This window comes from Podarcis gaigeae (assembly GCF_964106915.1).
Source record: "Podarcis gaigeae genome assembly, chromosome: 13".
In the NCBI taxonomy this organism is placed as follows: Eukaryota; Metazoa; Chordata; class Lepidosauria; order Squamata; family Lacertidae; genus Podarcis; species Podarcis gaigeae.
The window spans coordinates 47,681,301-47,703,108 of NC_139689.1; the positions used below are offsets into that span (position 1 = coordinate 47,681,301).

At 44.0% G+C, this 21,808-nt stretch overlaps 1 protein-coding gene across 3 annotated transcripts in view; it reads left to right on the top strand.

Moving 5' to 3' along the window:
• USO1 (USO1 vesicle transport factor) overlaps window positions 1-19,590 on the top strand; it is a 51,657-nt gene extending 32,067 nt beyond the window's left edge. For all 3 annotated transcript variants that reach the window (XM_083709166.1, XM_083709167.1, XM_083709168.1), the window contains 11 exons: window positions 2,942-3,052; window positions 6,250-6,368; window positions 7,365-7,546; window positions 8,732-8,853; window positions 9,777-9,915; window positions 12,326-12,489; window positions 13,817-13,909; window positions 15,845-15,934; window positions 16,213-16,323; window positions 17,099-17,314; window positions 18,257-19,590. In XM_083709166.1, coding sequence (XP_083565292.1) covers window positions 2,942-3,052; window positions 6,250-6,368; window positions 7,365-7,546; window positions 8,732-8,853; window positions 9,777-9,915; window positions 12,326-12,489; window positions 13,817-13,909; window positions 15,845-15,934; window positions 16,213-16,323; window positions 17,099-17,314; window positions 18,257-18,343 — 1,434 coding nt within the window. In that variant the 3' untranslated portion in view covers window positions 18,344-19,590. The remainder of the gene's footprint in view (window positions 1-2,941; window positions 3,053-6,249; window positions 6,369-7,364; window positions 7,547-8,731; window positions 8,854-9,776; window positions 9,916-12,325; window positions 12,490-13,816; window positions 13,910-15,844; window positions 15,935-16,212; window positions 16,324-17,098; window positions 17,315-18,256) is intronic.
• The last annotated feature ends 2,218 nt before the right edge of the window (window positions 19,591-21,808 follow it).

Below are 21,808 nucleotides of genomic sequence, written 5' to 3' on the forward strand. Positions count from 1 at the left end.
TCCGTAAAGGTTTTTGTCTAAAAACAGAGAGCTTGCTTGTTTTGATAAATCATCTCCGGTATAGAAATAGAACAGACAGATTAGTTTGCCAGCTGACGTTTTGACTGCTGCAGATGTATGCAAAATTAAACCAGAGCCTTGGGTTTTGTTACTTGAAGATGAACTCCTTTGGGGGTATGAGCAGGAACCCTCCAGTTAAATGACCAGCAGTCCCAGATCATTGCTTTCTAAATACAGGCAGCAATAAAATCCGTAGGGCAGTGCTTTTTTTTTTTTTTAAAGCCCTCATTTCAAGAGTGTGTGCTGCTTTCTGTTTATTTCCTGTGTCTTTGAAATAAGTGCTCAGTATTCAACAAGGCCCCTTCTCATGCTGCTGCTCTTAAGTTTTTGCAGGGTTTTGCATTGAGCCTCTTGGTTTGCGCTTTTTTTCTCTTGACCCCTCTGTGCAGGCATAGTATTTCCCAGTATCTTAACCATGGTTAAGGTATCAGAAGGGGCTGGCTTGAGCACACCTTCGTCTTTCCCAATGCCTGCTCAGTTCCGCGTTAGGCCTGTGCCATCCTCTCCCACTAAGGGCCCTTCCTTCCCTTTTCATTATCATGATTATTGCGAGAAGTGAGGTTACAGGGAACCAGGCAGAGGGCCTTCTCAGTAGTGGTGGAATGCCCTCCCTTCAGATGTGAAGGAAATAGGCAGCTATCTTATCTTTAAAAGACATCTGAAGGCAGCCGTGTTTAGGGAAGTTTTTAATATTTAATGCTGTATTGTTTTTAACACTCGATTGTGAGCCGCCCAGAGTGGCTGGGGAAACTCAGCCAGATGGGTGGGATATAAATAATAACTTCTTCTTCTTCTTCTTCTTCTTCTTCTTAGCTAGCCATAGTTAACGTTCAAGTCGGCACAGATGTTAAGTGTCCCCCCCCCCCTTTTTGTTTTAAAAAAAGTGTGAAACTCACCTCCAATCATGGTTTTAAAATCCGGCTTAAAGCTATCGAGATTGTTGTTCGACTAGATGCAGGTGGAAGACTCATCGTAGCAACAGGAAGGAGTAATTTGAAGGGAAACAGAACTCATTAACCTAAGGGGGTCTGCTAGTTGCTTAACCATGGTTAAGAAGCTGAGGGGCTTTACATTTGAACCAAGACTGGAAGGTAGCGTTCATTAACTTGGTCATTAATAGGCTTATGTAAAGTGTTGCAGGGTATCTCTGGTGTGCATGTGTTACCTGAGCCTGAGGGACCTGAAAAAAGACAGGAGACCATGCTCTGATTTAGACTTGACTTTTGTATGCAATGTTCATATTATTCATTAATCTATTTATTTTGCTTTTAAACATTTAAGAGGGTTAACCAGTTTACATGCATGCGGCTTCTGCACGCAATTGAGTACTTGGTCTGACCTAAGAGGAAGGTTTGCGGAGGCAATTTGATCTTTGCCGCGATCCTGAGAGGTACGGAGAATTTTTGACTGGGAGCTGAAACCAACCGCGCACCCAGCTTTTGTCCTCCAGCAGTAAAAAGGGCTGCTGCTCTCTAGCCAAGCCCTCAGCCTGATTATGACAGAGTTGTTGTATATTCTTTTTCTCGCTCCAATTTAAGCCGTCTGCTACCTCTGAGCAACACCGCAGGGTTGCCTTAAACCACTCGGAGCCTGGTCTGCAGTATTCAGTGTGTGAACTAAACCGCATGGATGTCACACGCCACTCTTTCCCAGTAACAGCCCATTCTAACCAGTGTGGGGACGATGAACTGCATTTGCACCAGGAACTGTTTTGCACTGAATAGCAATTGAGTTAGAGTGAATTGGAATTATTTTCCTTTCCTGTATCTTTTATTTGGGGAGATGTGGATTAGCACGCTTGGCATCCAATCACAGCTGTGCCAAGATGCTGGATTTCTTCTTTGATATCTACAGACAGCTCTCACCTCCATCTCTGGGAACGTTCAAAAGCAGCCTCTCAGTGCGAATCAGTAGATGACTGATCCGGACAATAATGTGATTCTCTTCTCTTCTCTTCTCTTTTCGTATATGTGTGTCTCTTTTCTGCATCCTCCTGTACTCCTGTTTATCTCAGGTGAGGAAAGAGGAGGAAAGGGAGCACAGGATGATGGCGAAAGATACACACACACACATGTTTAGCTGATCAGAAGTGTTTTTATGCTTCTTGGGTTGCTGCAGCTGCATTCTCGTTTTCGCCAGCTACTTCCCGCCAGGAAATTCCACTCCCTTCTCTCTTCCCCCACTTCAACAATTGACCCAACATTCTGTGGCTACTGCCCATGTTTGGTCCTCATTTACCATATTTTCCGCTCTATAAGACACACCAGACCACAAGATGCACCTAGTTTTTGGAGGAGGAAAACAAGAAGAAAAAAAAATCTGAATCTCAGAAGCCAGAACAGCAAGAGGTATTGCTGCACAGTGAAAGCAGCAATCCCTCTCGCTGTTCTGGCTTCTGGGATAGCTGCGCAGCCTGCATTTGCTCCATAAGACGCACACACATTTCCCCTTACTTTTTAGGAGGGAAAAAGTGAGTCTTATAGAGCAAAAAATATGGTAGCTGTTTTGAGGGGTTCTCCCCATCCCAGCCCTTAAGGTCTTGTTTTCTAACAACAACAACAACAACAACAACAACAACAACAACAACAACAACAACAACTGTACTTCTGCATACTTCAGTTTTCTTCTCTCCATCTCCCGGGTGTTCTCATACCTCCCTCTTGTGTGTGGACTTTGCCAGTTTTGCTACATAAGGATTCACACTCACTCCTAATAGAGGGAATGGTTGAATTTTAATAATTGTATAAAAAGTGCCCGTCTTGTTCTGGACACCCAACATTTAAGACTGCTGCAGGCTTCAAAGTAGAAACAACGCGTGGAAGAAACAGAAAAGCTGTAAATACAAGTAAAAATTTGTTGTTTGTTTCTTTCTTTCTTTCAGGGAAGCAAAGTGCAGACAAGAGTTGGATTATTAATGCTGCTTTGTACCTGGCTAAGCAACTGCCCCATTGCTGTCACACATTTTCTGCACAATTCTGCCAATGTTCCATTTGTATCCTTTTACACGTTAGCAATTAATGTCTCTGAATTATGACAGGAAATGTTCTTTAGGAGTGCAAGTTTCTGTATGCGAATTCAAAGTAAGGAGACTCCACACGCGGTATTTACCGTATTTTTCGCTCTGTAACATGCACCTGACCATAACACGCACATCATTTTTAGAGGAGGAAAACAAGGGAAAAAACATTCTGAATGAAACAGTGGATGTATCATTTTTGTGCTTCATGCTGTGGCCACAGACGTGATCTGATGGTGAATTTGGGGTGACCCAATGCAAAAATCCTGAGAATCCCTGTGGATCCATGCTTTGTAACCACGTTTTTGCACCATTGCAGCCCCAGGCAACAGTGGGTGTGTGATTTTGGGGGGGCAGGCTGTAGCCATGGACATGCTATGTGCTCTAATGGTGAATTTGGGATGACCCAATGCAAAGATCCTGAGGATCCATGTGGATCCATGCTTTGTAACCACATTTTTGCACCATTGCAGCCCCAGCAACAGTGGGTGCGTGATTGGGGGGGGGGGCAGGCTGTAGCCATGGACATGCTACGTGCTCTAATGGTGAATTTGGGCTGACCCAATGCAAAGATCCTGAGGATCCATGTGGATCCATGCTTTGTAACCACGTTTTTGCACCATTGCAGCCCCAGGCAACAGTGGGTGCGTGATTTTGGGGGGGCAGGCTGTAGCCATGTACTCTGATGGTGAATTTGGGCTGACCCAATGCAAAGATCCTGAGGATCCATGTGGATCCATGCTTTGTAACCACGTTTTTGCACCATTGCAGCCCCAGGCAACAGTGGGTACGTGATTTTTGGGGGGCAGGCTGTAGCCATGGACATGCTATGTGATCTGATGGTGAATTTGGGGTGACCCAATGCAAAGATCCTGAGGATCCATGTGGATCCGTGCTTTGTAACCACGTTTTAAGTGGGGAGGGAAGGAAAAATATAGAAGGGACAAGGAGCACGAGAGGGGTGTGCGGAGAAGCAGCTGGCTAAGAATGCAGGAGAGGGGTTTAAAGGGGGGGGGAAGGAAGGCAAAATTCCACCCACCCACTCAAGCCAGCCCTCTCTCTCTCTCTCATCTGCATGTTTTCCGCTGCCTGCCGAGTCCCCAGACGCAGCAGCAGCAGCAGCACCGGAGCAGGGACGCTCTGCTTTCCTCTCTACTTGCCTGGAGGGGAGGGGTTGCCTGGAGGGGAGGGGATTTCACTGCTCTTTGTTCCGTCTGAGCAAACAGCAACCGAAACAGAACAGGGTGGGCAGTAAGACCCTGAGGCAGAATGCAGGAAAGCAGCAGCCTCCTCTCCTCCGTGACGGCGCAATATGATTTTTGCCATGCACTTGGGACCAACGGCTCCAGGGACCACACATTCGCTCTATAACACGCACAGACATTTCCCCTTACTTTTTAGGAGAAAAAATCTGCGTGTTATAGAGGGGAAAATACGGTACCTCCTTCTTAAATACATTTACATCCCTTCTTTCTTGGGACTCAAGGTAGTATATGCGGTGTTTCAGTAAGTATACCAGTATACCTGAAGGAGCGTCTCCTCCCCCATCGTTCAGCCCGGACGCTGAGGTCCAGCGCCGAGGGCCTTCTGGTGGTTCCCTCTTTGCAAGAAATGAGGCTACAGGGAACCAGACAGAGGGCCTTCTCGGTAGTGGCGCCCGCCCTGTGGAACACCCTCCCATCAGATGTCAAAGCGATAAACAACTACCTGACATTCAGAAGACATCTTAAGGCAGCCCTGTTCACGGAAGTTTTTAATGTGTGATATTTTAGTGTATTTTTGGTTTCTGTGGAAGCCTCCCAGAGTGGCTGGGGAAACCTAGCCAGATGGGTAGGGTACAAATAATAAATTACTATTATATTATTATAAGTGTACATGTTGCCCACATTTCACATATTTGCTGCAGGAAACTGTTATACCTGTAGAAATAATATTTTCTGCATAACCTACAGAGCTGCCCCAACACTTTAGGTCACAGGTGGTTTTTATCCTTCACAGGCTAAAGTTGAAAGGTGGGCGCAGCCACTCACCTTTTGGTCTTTTACAGTCATGTAAGGTGATGACTTTTGGGACTTCAAAGCACCGCCTGGGGCTTTTAAAAAGCTGCAAGGTGCTTTGAAGCGCCGCTGATCAGCAAGCTTGAAGTCACCACCTGTCTGATGGAAGTATTGTCATTGAAATTCTACTCAGTATTGATCCAGAGTAGATTCCAATATATAGTTAGCAGAGTAAAAACTTAAACACGTTGCAGGGTTCACAGTAAATAGACCAGAGGCAATTATATTTCATCCAGCAGAGCTTTACTGAAGGCAAATGAGCATAATAGTCACAAATCCAATACACTTAGAATTGGCCCTGGTCCATAAGAAATCCAGTTGCAGCAGACTTAACCTAAACTTATAACAAGACTAAACCTTAACACTAAGCTTACTATGTACAGAACACCACACCAGAAGAGAGATAGAAAAAGAAAGTGTGAAACTCAGGCTCCTTCTGGCCCTATTATTATAGTCAGCATGACCTTGACAGAAAGATAACAGACCCAGTTTAAGCCAGCTGTGCTTATCTTCTCTGAAGGAATAACCCAAATATGCACCTTCTGCTTGCTTCTTTCACACAGAGAATCTTCCAGAACCCTCTTGAATTAAGTAGAATAAGGAAGAACTCTACACATCAGATCAATACTTTCTGTACTAAGAAATGCAAACTGACAAGTGTATGTAAATTTCTTAAGGAGTTTTTGACAGGTATAGGCTTGGATGCGTGGATAAACTCACAGGGATTTTAATTTTGAATGTGCACGTGTAAACTTTAATGGAAGGACAGGTGTTGCAATCCTGCAAAAGATAAGTTTTTATTTAAGAGTTGTAACAGACCTTTCAGATTCTGACATTCTTTAGAATATGGTCATTATCTTTCAAGGGAGCTCAAAAGTCTCATACTTTAATCTCTCCTCTCAGCCATACACATATAAATAGCGCATGCTTTACTTAAATTCTATTGATATTTTAATGTTTGCCACCCTGGGCTCCTTCAGGAGGAAAGGCGTACAAATAAATACACTTGTGCTTGATTAAGCTAGTATTAGTAAAAGCAAAAAAAAAAAGTATTGTACAAGAATTAGAATGCTTCTGTCTATGAAATGTCTACACATCCTTAACTCATATTTTTAGCTGACAGGACAGATAGCGGAAAACCTTGGAGAAGAGGAGCATTTAGTCCAAGGGTTGTGTGCTCTTTTACTAGGAATTTCCATTTATTACAATGACAACTCGCTCGAGAATTATAAGAAGTGAGTACTTGGAAGGGTGAACGGGAAACTTGTGTCATGGCCACAGATACCAAGTATCTACTATGTAAAAAAAAAAGAGAGGGATACACCTTCACTCCTCTGCCTACAAATGTGGTTGGTCTATTCCATGGGTAGGCAAACTAAGGCCCGGGGGGCCGGATCCGGCCCAATCGCCTTCTCAGTCCGGCCTGTGGACGGCCCGGGAATCAACGTGTTTTTACATGAGTAGAATGTGTCCTTTTATTTAAAATGCATCTCTGGGTTATTTGTGGGGCCTGCCTGGTGTTTCTGCATGAGTAGAATGTGTGCTTTTATTTAAAATGCATCTCTGGGTTATTTGTGGGGCATAGGAATTTGTTCATTATCCCCCCCCCCAAAAAAATATATAGTCTGGCCCCCCACAAGGTCTGAGGGACAGTGGACCGGCCTCCTGCTGAAAAAGTTTGCTGACCCCTGGTCTATGCTAATATAATTTTCAGGGCAAAGACTAGGAAATAGATTAACACACACACCCCAATATAGTTAAGCCAGAGAAAATTAGACACAGACTTAAACTTATTTTATTATTACAAACTTTGGTAGGGTCAAATGTTTTCTGCCATAATTAGCAGCTAGCAAGTTGTTCATTAGCATGATGAGTCGTATTTCTCTTACACGACTGAACGTTGAGTCTCAACATTAAAATGAAAACCAATCCTGTTCATTTTCACTATATTCTCCCTTCAGCTCATTATTTCCAAGCTCTTGAAACAGTGCTTTTACGGTTTTGCAAACTCGTCTGTTCTCCATTTCGCCCTCTGCACTCCATTCAAACTGCCAAATCTGAGGGCACATCTGTCTCTACCACTTTGTACTACTCTCTATTGCTTTTGATATAACCGATATAACTATTTGTTAAATAGGAATTTGCTGGGGGTGCACTGGTGGGGTGAAATGAAAATAGGGCATCTTTGTGCAGTTCTCAGTGGTTTTACGTGATCCGTCTCTCACCCCCAGGGAGAAATTGAAACAACTGATTGAAAAGAGGATTGGCAAGGAAAACTTTGTTGAGAAATTGGGATTCATCAGCAAACACGAATTCTATTCCCGAGCAGCTCAGAAACCTCAGCCAAGCTTTTCTAGCCCAGACCATATGATGTTTGATCATGAATTTACTAAACTGGTAAAGGAGCTAGAGGGTGAGACATGTTACTTCGCTTCTGTTGAGTTTTGTGTTTACAGTGCTACCTCGGGTTAAGTACTTAATTAGTTCCGGAGGTCCGTTCTTAACCTGAAACTGTTCTTAACCTGAAGCACCACTTTAGCTAATGGGGCCTCCTGCTGCCGCCACGCCACCGGAACACAATTTCTGTTCTCATCCTGAAGCAAAGTTCTTAACCCGAGGTACTATTTCTGGGTTAGCGGAGTCTGTAACCTGAAGCGTATGTAACCTGAAGCGTATGTAACCCGAGGTACCACTGTACTACTTAAGACAATTAGATTTGAAAGGTTTAGAGCCCTTCCTTTTCAGAATTGGATGTAAAGTTAATTAAGTTATACCTTTCAAGGTTTTTAATTTTCTGCAACCCTAAAGCATGTTATGACGCTGGAGGCAAACATTTTTACACAGGAAGTACAATAGGTTTGTTTTGTTCACGGTGTGCTGTAAGACCAGTTAATCTGCCTTCTTAATATTTGAGAGTTTGCTGAATCATCTGTGTTTACTATGGTGAGAAGGTGATGGTGCAATTGGTCACAGCACAATGAGGCTTACCTGCTGAAATTCTTGGTAACATGTTCTGATCCATTCTGCATCTGAGAATGTGATTTGTCATTCATTTTTCCTGGCAGCTAGTCGATTGGCTCTTACAAAATTAGGCTACATTATCTGCTGTAAAGGTTGTAGTTGATCTATTAAATAGTAAAATTACTATGCTTTGCGAAATAAGATGGACTATGCCTGTGGATTTGCAGTCTATAGATAAATAGATGACACACTAGGGAGGAAGAAAAGGGAAAGTGAACAAGGATCAATTGAGAACAGCAACAATGAACAGAAGTATCTTACAGAGGGGCTTGGATTTAAAAACCAGGAATATGTCAGTTGGAAAGGCATTTCATTGATTGGGAGCTAAGAAAATATGCTAAGAGGGAACCCCAACAAAGGTCATGTTCTCGATTTACTGAAGTGCTTGCTTACACAAGTGATTTTTCCATACTACAACAACGCATTTATTGCATCTTGAATGGCTTTTTCGATGATAGAATCCCTAAAATGGCTAACTCCTGTTAAACTTCTATATCCGAACAGGCATTGGGATTGCTTCAAAACCATGTGGCTTAGAATGTCTAATAAAAGAAATGATTTATTTTTTTTGAAACAGGCATTATAACAAAGGCAGTTTATAAGTCTAGTGAAGAAGATAAACAGGAAGAGGAAGTGAAGAAGTCCTTAGAACAACACGACAACATAGTGACACGCTACAAAAGCATCATTAGAGTTCAGGTAAAAAAATGCAAACATCTTAGCTTCATTTGCACTAGTGGACCCTGTATCTGCTTAAGGTGGTATATATTAGGGCCAAACTACCCATTACTGTAATCGTGCTATTTAAACATATTATTAGAACTTGCAACCCTCTCAACAAAAAGCAGCTTGGGGGTGGCACTAATCCATTGCACTCTGGGTGTGCTGACACCTGAGATTCCCCAAAATTCTGGAAATAGGCAGTTTTGTTTGTATCTGGGAACGTTGCACTGACTGCTTATACCATAAAATATATTGCACAATGCTACTAGTTTAATGCAAAAGGGATGTGGGTGGCGCTGTGGGTTAAACCACAGAGCGTAGGACTTGCCGATCAGAAGGTCGGCAGTTCGAATCCCCGTGACGGGGTGAGCTCCCGTTGCTCGGTCCCTGCTCCTGCCAACCTAGCAGTTCGAAAGCACTCCCAAAAGTGCAAGTAGATAAATAGGTACCACTCCGGCGGGAAGATAAACGGCGTTTCCGTTCGCTGCTCTGGTTCGCCAGAAGCGGCTTAGTCATGCTGGCCACATGACCCGGAAGCTGTACGCCGGCTCCCTCGGCCAATAAAGCGAGATGAGCACCGCAACCCCAGAGTCAGTCACGACTGGACCTAATGGTCAGAGGTCCCTTTACCTTTTTACTAGTTTAATGCACTGGCAAACACAGGCACCCTATGCAAAGGCACAGGCATGTGCAAGCATTATTTTAGACCAGTGGCATTGTGTGGCACTCTGTATAGCATAAGCAGTTAGAGCTAAGTCCCTTTGCAAATGGTCTATAGGTAAATGCCTATGGGTGCTTAATTTTTGTGGTGATTTTTTTTTAAAATAACAGTAGCAATCAACAGAATTAAAAAAATGAATGTAAGATACCATTAAGTAGATTCTTATTTTATTTTCCAGGATCAGGAGCTTGAGGAATTGAAGAAACAAGTAGAATCTATAAAAGCTCAAAACGAGCAGCTTCAGACAACAGTCACCCAGCAAATGTCGCAGATCCAGCAACACAAGGACCAGTACAATCTCCTTAAAGTACAGCTAGGTATGACTGCTAGCTGTGTCCTGTCTAAGTTTTGCTGTCAGATGCAGATTGCTGCGCATTTTCAGACCATGGAATGCCACATTTTACTTTGATGCAAATTGTTTGAGGAGCCCTGGGAAATGCGTGAAACTACTACCAGTTTATATTGGCTTTCTGGGACGTATAAACTGAAACAAGACAAGGGACTGGGAGTGGTGAGAAAAGCTGTGAAAACCTGCTGAGGCAGAAGAGTTAGTAAGGTGTCAACCTGGAATTGTAGGAACAAAAGATGCAGTGAATGGACAGGTATCCTGGTCTTGGAACTTCACTGGAATCCGATCCATTTCTCCCACAGAACTGGCATTAAAACTGTGTGGTTGAGTGTATTTCTTCCTTTTCCACAATCGCTGCATTCAAAAGTGGGTTCGCAAAAGATAACCCGCAGAATGGATGCTTACCATATTTTTCGCTCTATAAGACACCCTTTTCCCCTCCTAAAAAGTAAGGGAGAATGTGTGCGCGTCTTACGGAGCGAATGCAGGTTGCACGGCTAAGCCAGAAGCCTCCGCAGGGCAGCTGGGATCCTTCATTCCCCTGCCCTGCGTAGGCTTCGTGGGCTATCCCAGAAGCCAGAACAGCTAGAGGGAGTTCCCGCCAAAGCTAGCAAGAGCTGCACGCTCTTTAAAGAGTGGTGCCTAGCTTGTGTGCAGCTCTTGCGGGCTTTTCCCCAAGGAGGGAGAAGGGCAGCCCATCACTGACAGGCTGTCCTTCTCCCACCTTGTAGAAAAGCCCGCAAGAGACGCGCTCCCTTTAAAGAGCGGGTGGCTCTTGGCTGGCTTTTGTGGGAGGTGGGGGAAGGGACAGAGGGCAGCTTAACCGTGCGCAGCCTCTTCCGGGCAGGGGGAGCCTTCATCTCGCCGCCCGGGAGAGGCTTTGGCAGCTATCCCAGAAGCCAGAACAGCAAGAGGCGATCCCAGCAGCCAGATCCCTCTTGCTCTTCTGGTTTCTGGGATTCATAATTTTTTTTTCTTGTTTTCCTCCTCCAAAAACTAGGTGCGTCTTATGGTCTTGTGCATCTTATAGTGTGAAAAATACGGTCGCTTAATCTTGTTGGGTCTGGCTCTTGCACAACCATAGTGCTTAGAAAAGGCTCAGCAGGATTTAATCACTATGCTGCTTTTTCACATCTCAAGTGCAGCAAAAAAGGAGGATGGGTGAGTGGCTTTGTTCCTCCCAGGGAGGTAGCATGTCTCTTGAAAGAGTTTTTGTTGGCTGAAGGGATAGCCAGTACCAGTCATAGTTCAGAGTCCAGGTGCTATCCTTCCCTGCTTGTCCCAAGTTAGGAAAAAGTTGGCACCATGCACATAAGTAGCCATCTCTTTGTGTTTGTGTAAACTTTCTCCTGCCCCACCCAATTATCCCTGATCGACTCGCCAGGCAGAAATTAGTAGGGAAGAAGTCTTCTATGATAATAGATATATTTAATAGTCCAAAGACTTCTACACTACTGATCCCTGACTGAGGGAAAAATGGTGTGCATACAAAATGATCTATATGTCCCTCAAAGAAAATGCAGAAATCTTTGTAGAACCTGTGCCTGAAAGCATTGTTGGTGACTGATTCTAATAACTGTGCAGTCCTAGTTTTTGTCACTATATTCCCCGTGTGTGTGTGTGTGTGTCTGTTTTTAAAATGCATATTCAGTGTCTCTTAACAGTTAAGGTGCAACTAATCCTATATTTTACTGAAGGTGTGGGATATAAATTGCATCAACAAACAAATGTATATAAACAGATCCTCGGTGTACATACTGTTGCTTAAGAGCAGAAGTGCTGTGCAGGATCAGACTAAGAGCCATTTAGTCCAGCATTCTTGATAAGTCTGCCAGCAGCCAATTCTCCGCTCTCTGCCCACTCTGACAGTGACAGTGAGACATATGTACCTAGCTCATGGGGACACGGGTGGCGCTGTGGGTTAAACCACAGAACCTAGGCCTTGCCGATCAGAAGATCGGCGGTTCGAATCCCCACAACGGGGTAAGCTCCCGTTGCTCGGTCCTTGCTCCTGCCAACCTAGCAGTTCGAAAGCACGTCAAAGTGCAAGTAGATAAATAGGTACCGCTCCGGCGGGAAGGTAAACGGCGTTTCTGTGCGCTGCTCTGGTTCGCCAGAAGCGGCTTAGTCATCCTGGCCACATGACCCAGAAGCTGTACACCGGCTCCCTCAGCCAATAAAGCAAGATGAGCGCCACAACCCCGGAATTGTTTGTGACTGGACCTAACGGTCAGGGGTCCCTTTACCTTTACCTACCTTGCTCATAGTACCATTTCTAAGGAAGGAAAGGTTTTAAATGAGTTTGGGATGGGAAATATTTGTGGAAATTTCTGTCCCAGTAACTCTACAAATGGATCATTTTCAAATCTGACTAATAGGAAAAGACAGTCAGCATCATAGTTCCCATGGCGATGTGGCTCAGATGAATGGCGTTCAGCCGGAAGAAATCAGCAAATTGCATGGGGAGATAGAAGAATGGAAACACAAGCTTGAACTGTTGGAGGAACAACTGAAGGAACGAGATTCTTTGATTGAAAGCTTGGTGAGTACATGAGTGTCGGCTGTTGATACCTGATATGAAAATTCTAGTCCATCTTTTTCTAGGGTAAAATGCTGATCAAAAAAAGGCTTGTTTTCGTGCTCTCAGATCAGAAGGCAGGCAAGTTCCTGATACCACGGGAAGAAGGCATTGGTCCCCTTGTCACTTTTTATTCCTTAGTTGAACAGAGTGGTGAATGGGAAAGAACGTGACTTGCAGTATGGATATGTTTGTTTGTAAGACTTTTATCCCATCGTAATGCACATAGCCTCAAGGCGGTGGCTTGCGATAACGAAATGAAAAAATAAAAAACAGCTGATAAAACCACATTGAAACACGAGTACAAAGAAATGCATTTAAATGGGCTTTGGATGTTTTTGAAAGCTATTTTGTTAAAGGCAAAAGAGAAGACAGATTTCATCGACTGCATAAAAAATACTAAAGAAGGCACAAAGCATGCATATCTAGGCTGTGGTGTCCATGGTTTGGGTACCTTTGCTATAAAGAGCCTTTTTCCAGTATCTACTTACCTAATCTCCAAAAGTGGTCTTCAGATGGGACTCTGGCAGATCTTAACTGCTGAGACCTACAATTGCCTATTGTTTCAACTGCTATCATAACCTGTTGGTTGTTCACAGCCATTACTGAAGTTTTTTTTAATGATTTTCAGTCCACTATTGTAAGTGGCTTCCATACATATGTACTCACAAGGCGAAAACGGATATGCTGACCTAATAACCTTATGAGTGTCAATATCTGAATTGTAAGGAGGCACATGTAGAAAATGCTTCCAACTTTATAAATATAGTCACTGATTTGTCGCAGCATTTCTCTGAATGGTTGTTAAATAATGGAGGCAGTGTAGTCACAAGCAATATGTAAAATCTGCAGTACTGCATGTTCATTGGCAAACTGTCAAGTAGTGGATCGGGATGGAAAAGGCGTTATTCCTTCCTCTTATTTTGGTTTTAAATACCTATACCAGAGCTGACACAACAACAACACCTGCATGGAAAATTGAGTTCTATGCCATGTATGTCAGTTTGATTATATTGCATATTTTGTATCCGCTGTTCGGGGGCAGAGTGTCAATGGTCTATACTACATCCTGAATGCTTCTGATCACTGAAAATGCTGCAGAGTATCTTCTTGTTTCAAAGACGGCATCAGGCACTGCCACAAACTTGGCAGCCTATAACTGAAGCCAAAAGTTTGCAGCCTATAACTGAAGCCAAATAGCATCTCAGGATGCTATTTATGGAAGTGCTTTGTTAAAAATCCTTATCCTGTTAAAATTAATGTTTCCTTCGTTAATATCTGATATTTGCAGAAGCTTTCCCCTGCAGCAGGAGGAACAACAACAGAGCAGTCTTCACAAACGAACAAACCAAGTGGCCCTGAGGTTGACAGAGAACTATATAAAGTAAGAATTCCTGTTGCTTCCATAAGATATTCTGTCGTGACTGCTGCTGTTTGAGAACATGATTTCTCCCCAGTTGCAATCTGTGAAGGTATCCCTAGTAGGAAACCTGATTGAAAAGTAGCATTATATACCATATTTTTTGCTCTATGGGACGCACTGGACCATAGGAGGGGGTGGGGGAAACAGGGGGAAAAAATTCTCCCACTCTCTGCTCAGTGCCCCTTCAGCGAAGGGGCGCTGGGCAGAGAGGGAAAACTGTGCAGTGCCTCTCCAGCGAAGCGAAGCCTGGAGAGCAAGAGGGATCGGTGCGCACCGACCCCTCTCGCTCTCCAGGCTTCAGGCGGGCATCCGCAAGCCTTCGGGGTGCAGCGGGAACTCCTGCTGCGCTCCAAAGGCTTGCGGATAGCTGCCTGAAGCCCCCAGAGCGAAGCCTTTGAAAGCCTTAGCGCAGCCATCCCCAAGCTAGAACAGCGAGACGGAGGGTGGAGTCACTCCTTCAGGTATACTGGACTGAGGCCATTTAGGGCTTTAAAGGTCAGCACCAACACTTTGAACTGTGCTCGGAAACGTACTGGGAGATAAATGGGTACCGCTCCGGCAGGAAGGTAAATGCCATTTCCATGCACTACTCTGGTTCTCCAGAAGCGGCTTAGTCTTGCTGGCCACATGACCCAGAAGCTGTACGCCGGCTCCCTCGACCAATAAAGCAAGATGACGCCGCAACCCCAGAGTCGGTCACGACTGGGCCTAATGGTCAGGGGTACCTTTACCTTTACCACTGTATTACATTCTTCTTTTTTATAGCGCGTTAAAACGGTCTGTCGACAAATGCCGCTCCCTTGGCCGGAAAGCAAGATCAGCACCCCAACCCCATAGTCGCCTTTGACTGGACTTAACTGTCCAGGGGTCCTTTACCTTTACCTTACACTCATAAAAGGGGCACAGGTGGTGCTGTGGTGTAAACCACTGAGCCTTGGGCTTGCCGATCAGAAGGTCAGCAGTTCAAATCCCCGCGACGGGGTGAGCTCCCGTTGCTCGGTCCCTGCTCCTGCCAACCTAGCAGTTCGAAAGCACATCAAAGTGTAAGTAGATAAATAGGTACCACTCTGGTGGGAAGGTAAACAGTGTTTCAGTGTGTTGCTCTGGTTTGCCAGAAGCGGCTTAGTCATGCTGGCCATATGATCCAGAAGCAGTAAGCCGGCTCCCTCGGCCAATAAAGCGAGATGAGCGCCGCCTCCCCAGAGTCGGTCATGACTGGACCTAATGGTCAGGGGTCCCTTTACCTTTACCTTCCTTGTCTGATCCATCCCTGGCAACCTACCATGGGGGTTGGGCCCGCTAACACCTGGCAGCATCCCTGGCCACAACCACTATTTGGACATCCATTTGCAAAGCCGAATCCAAGAGTCCCCCCCCCCCAACCGGCAAGTTTGCTTTTTTAAGGGGAGCACTACCCCATCCAAAACAGGCTGAATCCTTATTTCAGCACCACGCTCTCCTGACCAGGAGTACCTTTGAAATGAAAAAACATTGTTCTGGAGTAAGTATATGAATGAAGTTCTGCAGGGTTAAAGAAATTGAAAAATGGTGCAAGAGGCATAAAGATAGAGGTAATCTACACTAGACACAACAATACAGAAAGATTAAAAACTATGAGGTCTCAGAACAAAGGCAGGAAGTCAATATGTGTATATTTACGTAACAATATTCTTTGTAGATGTGATTTTTCTTTTTGTTTTCTTTTTTGTTTTGCTTTGTCTTGTTTGTTCTGCTTTGTTTTTAAAAATAAGGAAAAAAATAAAAATAAAATGAGTTGTGTGCATTGGTGATGCCCTCCAAACCTCTGGAAAATTCTCCCCATGTCCTGCTTCGGTTTGCAAACAATGCTGTTATCTTAGCAGCAGAATTGATTTATTTCCCCCCCCCCCTTCACAGGAAGTTGAAACCCTGAGGGCCCAAATCCAGTCACAGTCCACAGACATTATTAAACTTCAGAGTGAAAAGCAAGAACTGCTTCAAAAACTGGTAATAAAAGACTTTCACCCTTATCTTTTTGTCCTTGTATTGTTTCTATGGGATGTAATAAACAGTAATGGTCCTCTTGTCTCCTTCAACTGACCAGCAGAATCCATAAATAGCCATAGTCTTTTCTTATACCACATAAGCTCTAGTGGCCCACATTCACACAGATTGTCTGATTTGTTGCGTTAGCTGTACTTTGCCGTACAGAACACCTTGCAGGTGTTGGACCAAATATATCTCCTGTACCCTGTCAGTCTTGTTGAGTCTTCTTTGTTTTGCAGAGCGTAACCCCGGTTCCTGTATCAGGAGACAATGGCACCATTATGGTAGCAAAGACTGCTGACTTGGAAAGAAGGCTCTCAACGCTCTTGCAAGAGAATAAAGAACTAAAGGTTGTTTCCTAATCAAAAAATACTACGTTTTTAATTTAAGTGTTCAGTTAAGATTTGCCGAAGTGGCGGCTTCATCCTTGCTCAGCTCAACATTGGGGTGGGAAAGGGGCAGATATCACAAATTAGAAATGTTCCCATAGGAAATAATGGAAATCGTGGACTCATTATGCAACCGCTCACCTAACAAATGATTTCCTGGGAGCGTATTGTTTTTTGATAAGCGGGACCTGCATGTTCACATTCAGTGGATTGTATAATCACCCTGAGATACTTGATTTTCAAGAGCCATAGCTCACTGGTAGAACAATTGCATGAGATCTCCAAGTTCAACACCTCGATTAAACAAATCGCTATCCACTGCTGGGAGACCCCTTAGCTGAAGACAGCAGAACCGCCTTAACAAGTTCTGTTGCTTAGAATAATTAGTTTCCATAGAGATGTCAAAATAAACTGGTATAATAGAGATGTCAGAATAAACTGGTAAAGTGTAACTTCACTACTGAAGGATTTTTGGCATTCCTAAAGGTGAGGAAAGAATTCCTTGGTGCTTGTCCTTGTATCAAATCTGTGTCCATTTAGCTCCATATGGATTGAGCATGGAGGGAAGGGAAGTGAGGATTCTGATTACAATGGGTCACTTTTATTTTTAAAAAGCCCCTTGCTTGGGACATCCAGGATAGCTTTCATATTAAAGTACTGCTTTGGTACCAGCTGGGTGGCGCTAGCAATTTTAGCAGTGATGCATGCTAATATTTCCCCCTCCCTCTCCTGCCAGAATGAAATTGCGGGCCACGGCGAGGAAAAGGCTTCGCTGAAGCAGCAGCTGGACTCATCCAACAGTACCGTGGCTATTTTGCAAAACGAGAAAAGCAAATTGCAGAAAGAAGTCGCAGAATCTAAGAAGGAACAGGACGATCTGCTGGTTCTTCTGGCTGATCAGGATCAGAAAATAATTGCATTGAAGGATAAACTCAAGGAGCTTGGAGAACCGGTAAGATGAACGTCCATTAGATTTGAGCATTTCATTTTTCCAATCATGGAAAGCAAACAGCCCAGTTCTAGTCTGGATTGGCAACATTTTTGCTGCTCTGATGATGAGCAGAGCCAGAAGAAGTGTTCTGGATTAACTAATTTGGAATAAAGGCTGTCTTGCTTCAGTTTTCATTGACTGTTCTCTTTAGTACTGCATGCATGTGCTGTAGCAGACAGGCTCCAGCCATCTCAAAGGAGGGTTTCATCCTCCTCTTCTCATCCACGGTTTTGCAAGTATTTATGTCAAAAGCAGTTTTAATGTAAAAGGTAAGGGTAAAGGGACTCCTGACCATTAGGTCCAGTCGTGGCCGACTCTGGGGTTGCGGCGCTCATCTCGCTTTACTGGCTGAGGGAGCTGGCGTACAGCTTCCAGGTCATGTGGCCAGCATGACTAAGCCACTTCTGATGAACCAGAGCAGCACACAGAAACTGCTAGGTTGGCAGGAGCAGCGACCGAGCAACAGGAGCTCACCCCGTCGCAGGGGTTTGAACCACGACCTTCTGATCAGCAAGTCCTAGGCTCTGTGATTTAACCCACAGTGCCACCCGCATCCCAGTTTCAACGTACGTTCTAAGTTTTTAGTAAACGTCTTATTTTTGCATAACATTTTATTTACAGTTAAAACAATTTATTTCTATTTATTTAATTTGCATATCACCCTTCATCCATAGATCTCAGGGCAGTTCACAACATAAAAATAGGCGGTTCACAACATAAAAATACAAGATAAAAACACAAAATACGTAACAAAAAACACACTACTACCCGCCCCGCCCCCAGTAAAATTAATACCATTTTAAAAATAAAATTCCATTTAAAAATCTGTCCAGTTAATTGTTGGACATGGAGAAGACTTTTTGTCCGTTAACTAAATGCCGCAACCTCTTTTTTCTTTTAAAGGTTGAAGATGACGATGAACTGGAATCTGGTGACCAAGGTGAGGAAGATGAAGGGGACGACGAGGAAGACGACGAGGAAGATAATTAAGCTTTATTGTGTCAAATATGGGAATCCTGTACTGCATTATAAGAATAAATGTTGATGGCCTTGTGATGCAAAATACCTGGTTAAAGAAGCGGAAGAATCACTAGAACTAGTCCTGAGTTTCTGGTGTGAAGTTGGGAAATGCTTTGTAGCTGAAACAGAAGTCTGCCGTTTTAAGTTTTACATGCACATCCGAACCGAATTGTTAACACACTAGAAGCTGTTTTAGATGCTTTCCTGAAGCATTGGAAGGTAACAGTTTGGTTAACCAAGCGTGTTGGCATTTGCATATGTTCCGTGTGTTTGTCATTACTTATCTAATTTGGATCTTCGGTGTGATTAAATATGGTATGTATATGGTTTAACATCTGTTGAATGAAATCATTGCTTCCTGTATTCAGCATGGAGAGAACTCATGGACTCTTTCTTGCTCCTTCAAAACAGAAATTATTACTGGAGTGTATGGGACTGGCAAGTTAAGGGGTTTTTACCTTTTGGCTGCTTGTTGGTGGGTTTCAGATTGAGAGGAACGGTAGAGCATTGAGTGCCTTGCGCCTGAAACGGCTGCATTCTGTACCTCAGAGGAAAAAGAGAAACTGAAACAACTTGGGAGGGATTTCCGTAGACAAATAGCAGCGTTTGGTAGCATATTAAAACAGAATTTTATTTTTAGCAAAAACCCATGCAGAAGTTTTAAGATGCTACCAGATTATCACGTTAAAAACAAGCCTTTCGTTCTATTATTAAAATCACATACTGATCGATTATAATTTATTGACTTTTGCGCCCAATAGGTAAGATTTTTAAAAAGAGAAATTAAGTGCAGTTGCTGCATCAACTTGCTCTTTTGGTAATAAAAATAGATGCTATAACTATTTAGTATTCATTTACTTGGTTTACTTCTGACTGCTTTAAATCACGTTTCTTGAATGCTGCTGTATTTGGAATAGTCTTCATTTTTTTTTAAAAAAAAAAGATTGACTTGTTAATGTGCTATCAAACATGGCATCTATCAGGGAAACGTGGCAAATTGGTGAAGATGTTTGCAAAATTTGTAGAGCTGTTTCTGTTCATTCCAATTATTGACTCAGCTTACAGAACAGTTACTTCTTAACTCTAAAGTAAGTAGGATTTGGGCCAATGCTATACAAAAATGTATTTTTAGATACTCTATTTTGTACTTACCAGTTTGTCAAGATACAGGTAACATAAGCTAAGTTGCAGCAAAATAAATTGGAATGCTACCTCGATATTGTAATCCCTCTTTGGAAATATGGGTATTCCATGTGCAAAAGGCTTTCTGCTGTCCAACATGGGTTGTTTTTGGCTTTTTTAACCAATATATCTGCTTGTATGTGCAAGGAACAGGAAGGGTTACACTTCAATATTGCAAACTGTAGGAACTAGTTGCCCACAGAACTCAGTTAACTTCAGGGGCTGACGTTCAGCAGCCCTAATTCACAGTGGCAAGTTATGGTAAAAAGGTAAAGGGACCCCTGACCATTAGGTCCAGTCGTGACCGACTCTGGGGTTGCGGCGCTCATCTCGCTTTATTGGCCGAGGGAGCCGGCGTTCAGCTTCCAGGTCATGTGGCCAGCATGACTAAGCCGCTTCTGGCGAACCAGAGCAGCACATGGAAACGGCGTTTACCTTCCCGCCAGTGCGGTACCTATTTATCTACTTGCACTTTGTTGTGCTTTCGAACTGCTAGGTTGGCAGGAGCAGGGACCAAGCAATGGGAGCTCACCCTGTGGCGGGGATTTGAAGCGCCGACCTTCTGATCGGCAAGTCCTAGGCTCTGTGGTTTAACCCACAGTGCCACCCGCGCTTTCACCAAACTTTGTGTTGTAGCAGCTCTTCAGTTCCGCCAGCAGTTGTCTTTCCCAGCCCTTTTAAACTTTCCCGCAGGCCTCTTTTTAACTGGAATAATTTGTTAAAATGCATTCATAACTAGCAACAGGTTGTGCAGAAGTTTTAAAGCTATCTCATAGGAACAGAATTTGCATGTGTATAATTGCATGCAAGGTTTTTAAAGTTGGCCCCTTCCCAAAGCGGTCTTCTAAATAATAATTTAATTTCAAATTACCACTCAAAGAATCTTCCTTGCCTCTGTGTAATTTGTCTAATTACAAAGGTGTAATCTGCCGTTCTGTGGGAGGGCATGTTTCTTAAGACACCTACCCCATGCAATTCCCTCCCCCCCAAAAAAAAATAGGCAGTTCCATTTAGCACATGAGCCGGCATGACTATGTAGCTGGTCAACCTGGGAAGGTAGCCCATCCATAATAATAATAGTATTATTATTATTATTATTATTATTATTATTATTATTATTATTAATTTATATCCTGCCCTCCCTAGCCAAAGCCGGGCTCAGAGCGGCTAACAACAAAAAAAAATAACACAACATTCTATAATCCATTCATTCTAAAATCAATTCAAAATCCAATTAATGGCAACCATTGGGCTAGAGTTCTATGAGGATTACCAAAGGAGGGAGTCAGGCTGTGCCCTGGCCAAAGGCCTGGTGGAACAGCTCTGTCTTGCAGGCCCTGCGGAAAAATGTCAAGTCCCGCAGCGCCCTAGTCTCTTGTGACGGAGCGTTCCACCAGATCGGGGCCACGGCCGAAAAAGCCCTGGCTCTGGTTGAAGCCAGCCTATCCTCCCTATGGCCCAGGACCTCCAAGATGTTTTCATTTGAAGACCATAAGGTCCTCCGTGGGACATACCAGGAGAGGCGGTCCTGTAGGTACGAGGGTCCTAGGCCGTATAGGGCTTTAAAGGTTAAAACCAGCACCTTAAACCTGATCCTGTACTCCACCGGGAGCCAGTGCAGCTGGTATAGCACCGGATGAATGTGATCCCACGGCCAGGACCCCGTAAGGAGTCTCGCTGCAGCATTCTGCACCCGCTGGAGTTTCTGGGTCAGTCTAAAGGGCAGCCCCACGTAGAGCGAGTTACAATAATCCAGTCTGGAGGTGACCATCGTGTGGATCACAGTGGCTAGGTCAGGGCGAGAGAGGTAAGGCGCCAACTGCTTAGCTTGGCGGAGATGAAAAGATGCTGCCTTTGTTATAGCTAGAAGATACAGATATAGCTATATCTAGAAGGAAAACTCATCCTCAACCTCCCCTGCCTTGTGGGATATCTTCAGGAGAAAAGGCTAAGGAGTAAACCCTACACGAATCCAGAGTGGAGTCCCTAAGATGGTTGGATGGCACCTTGTACGCCTCATTCCGTCAACTCCTGCAGCCAAGCTAGTGCCAAACATATCACTCTGCTTTCCTTTGGACCACATCAGTGAGGCCAAGAGGGTGGTCTTACCATCTGAGCAGCCCAGGACCGCCAGACACGCTTGTGCCTTGGGGAGCTGCCTAACACAGCTATTTTATCATCATCATCATCATCATCATCATCATCAAACCTTTTATTGGCATCACATACAAACATCCCAAACAAACCAATACA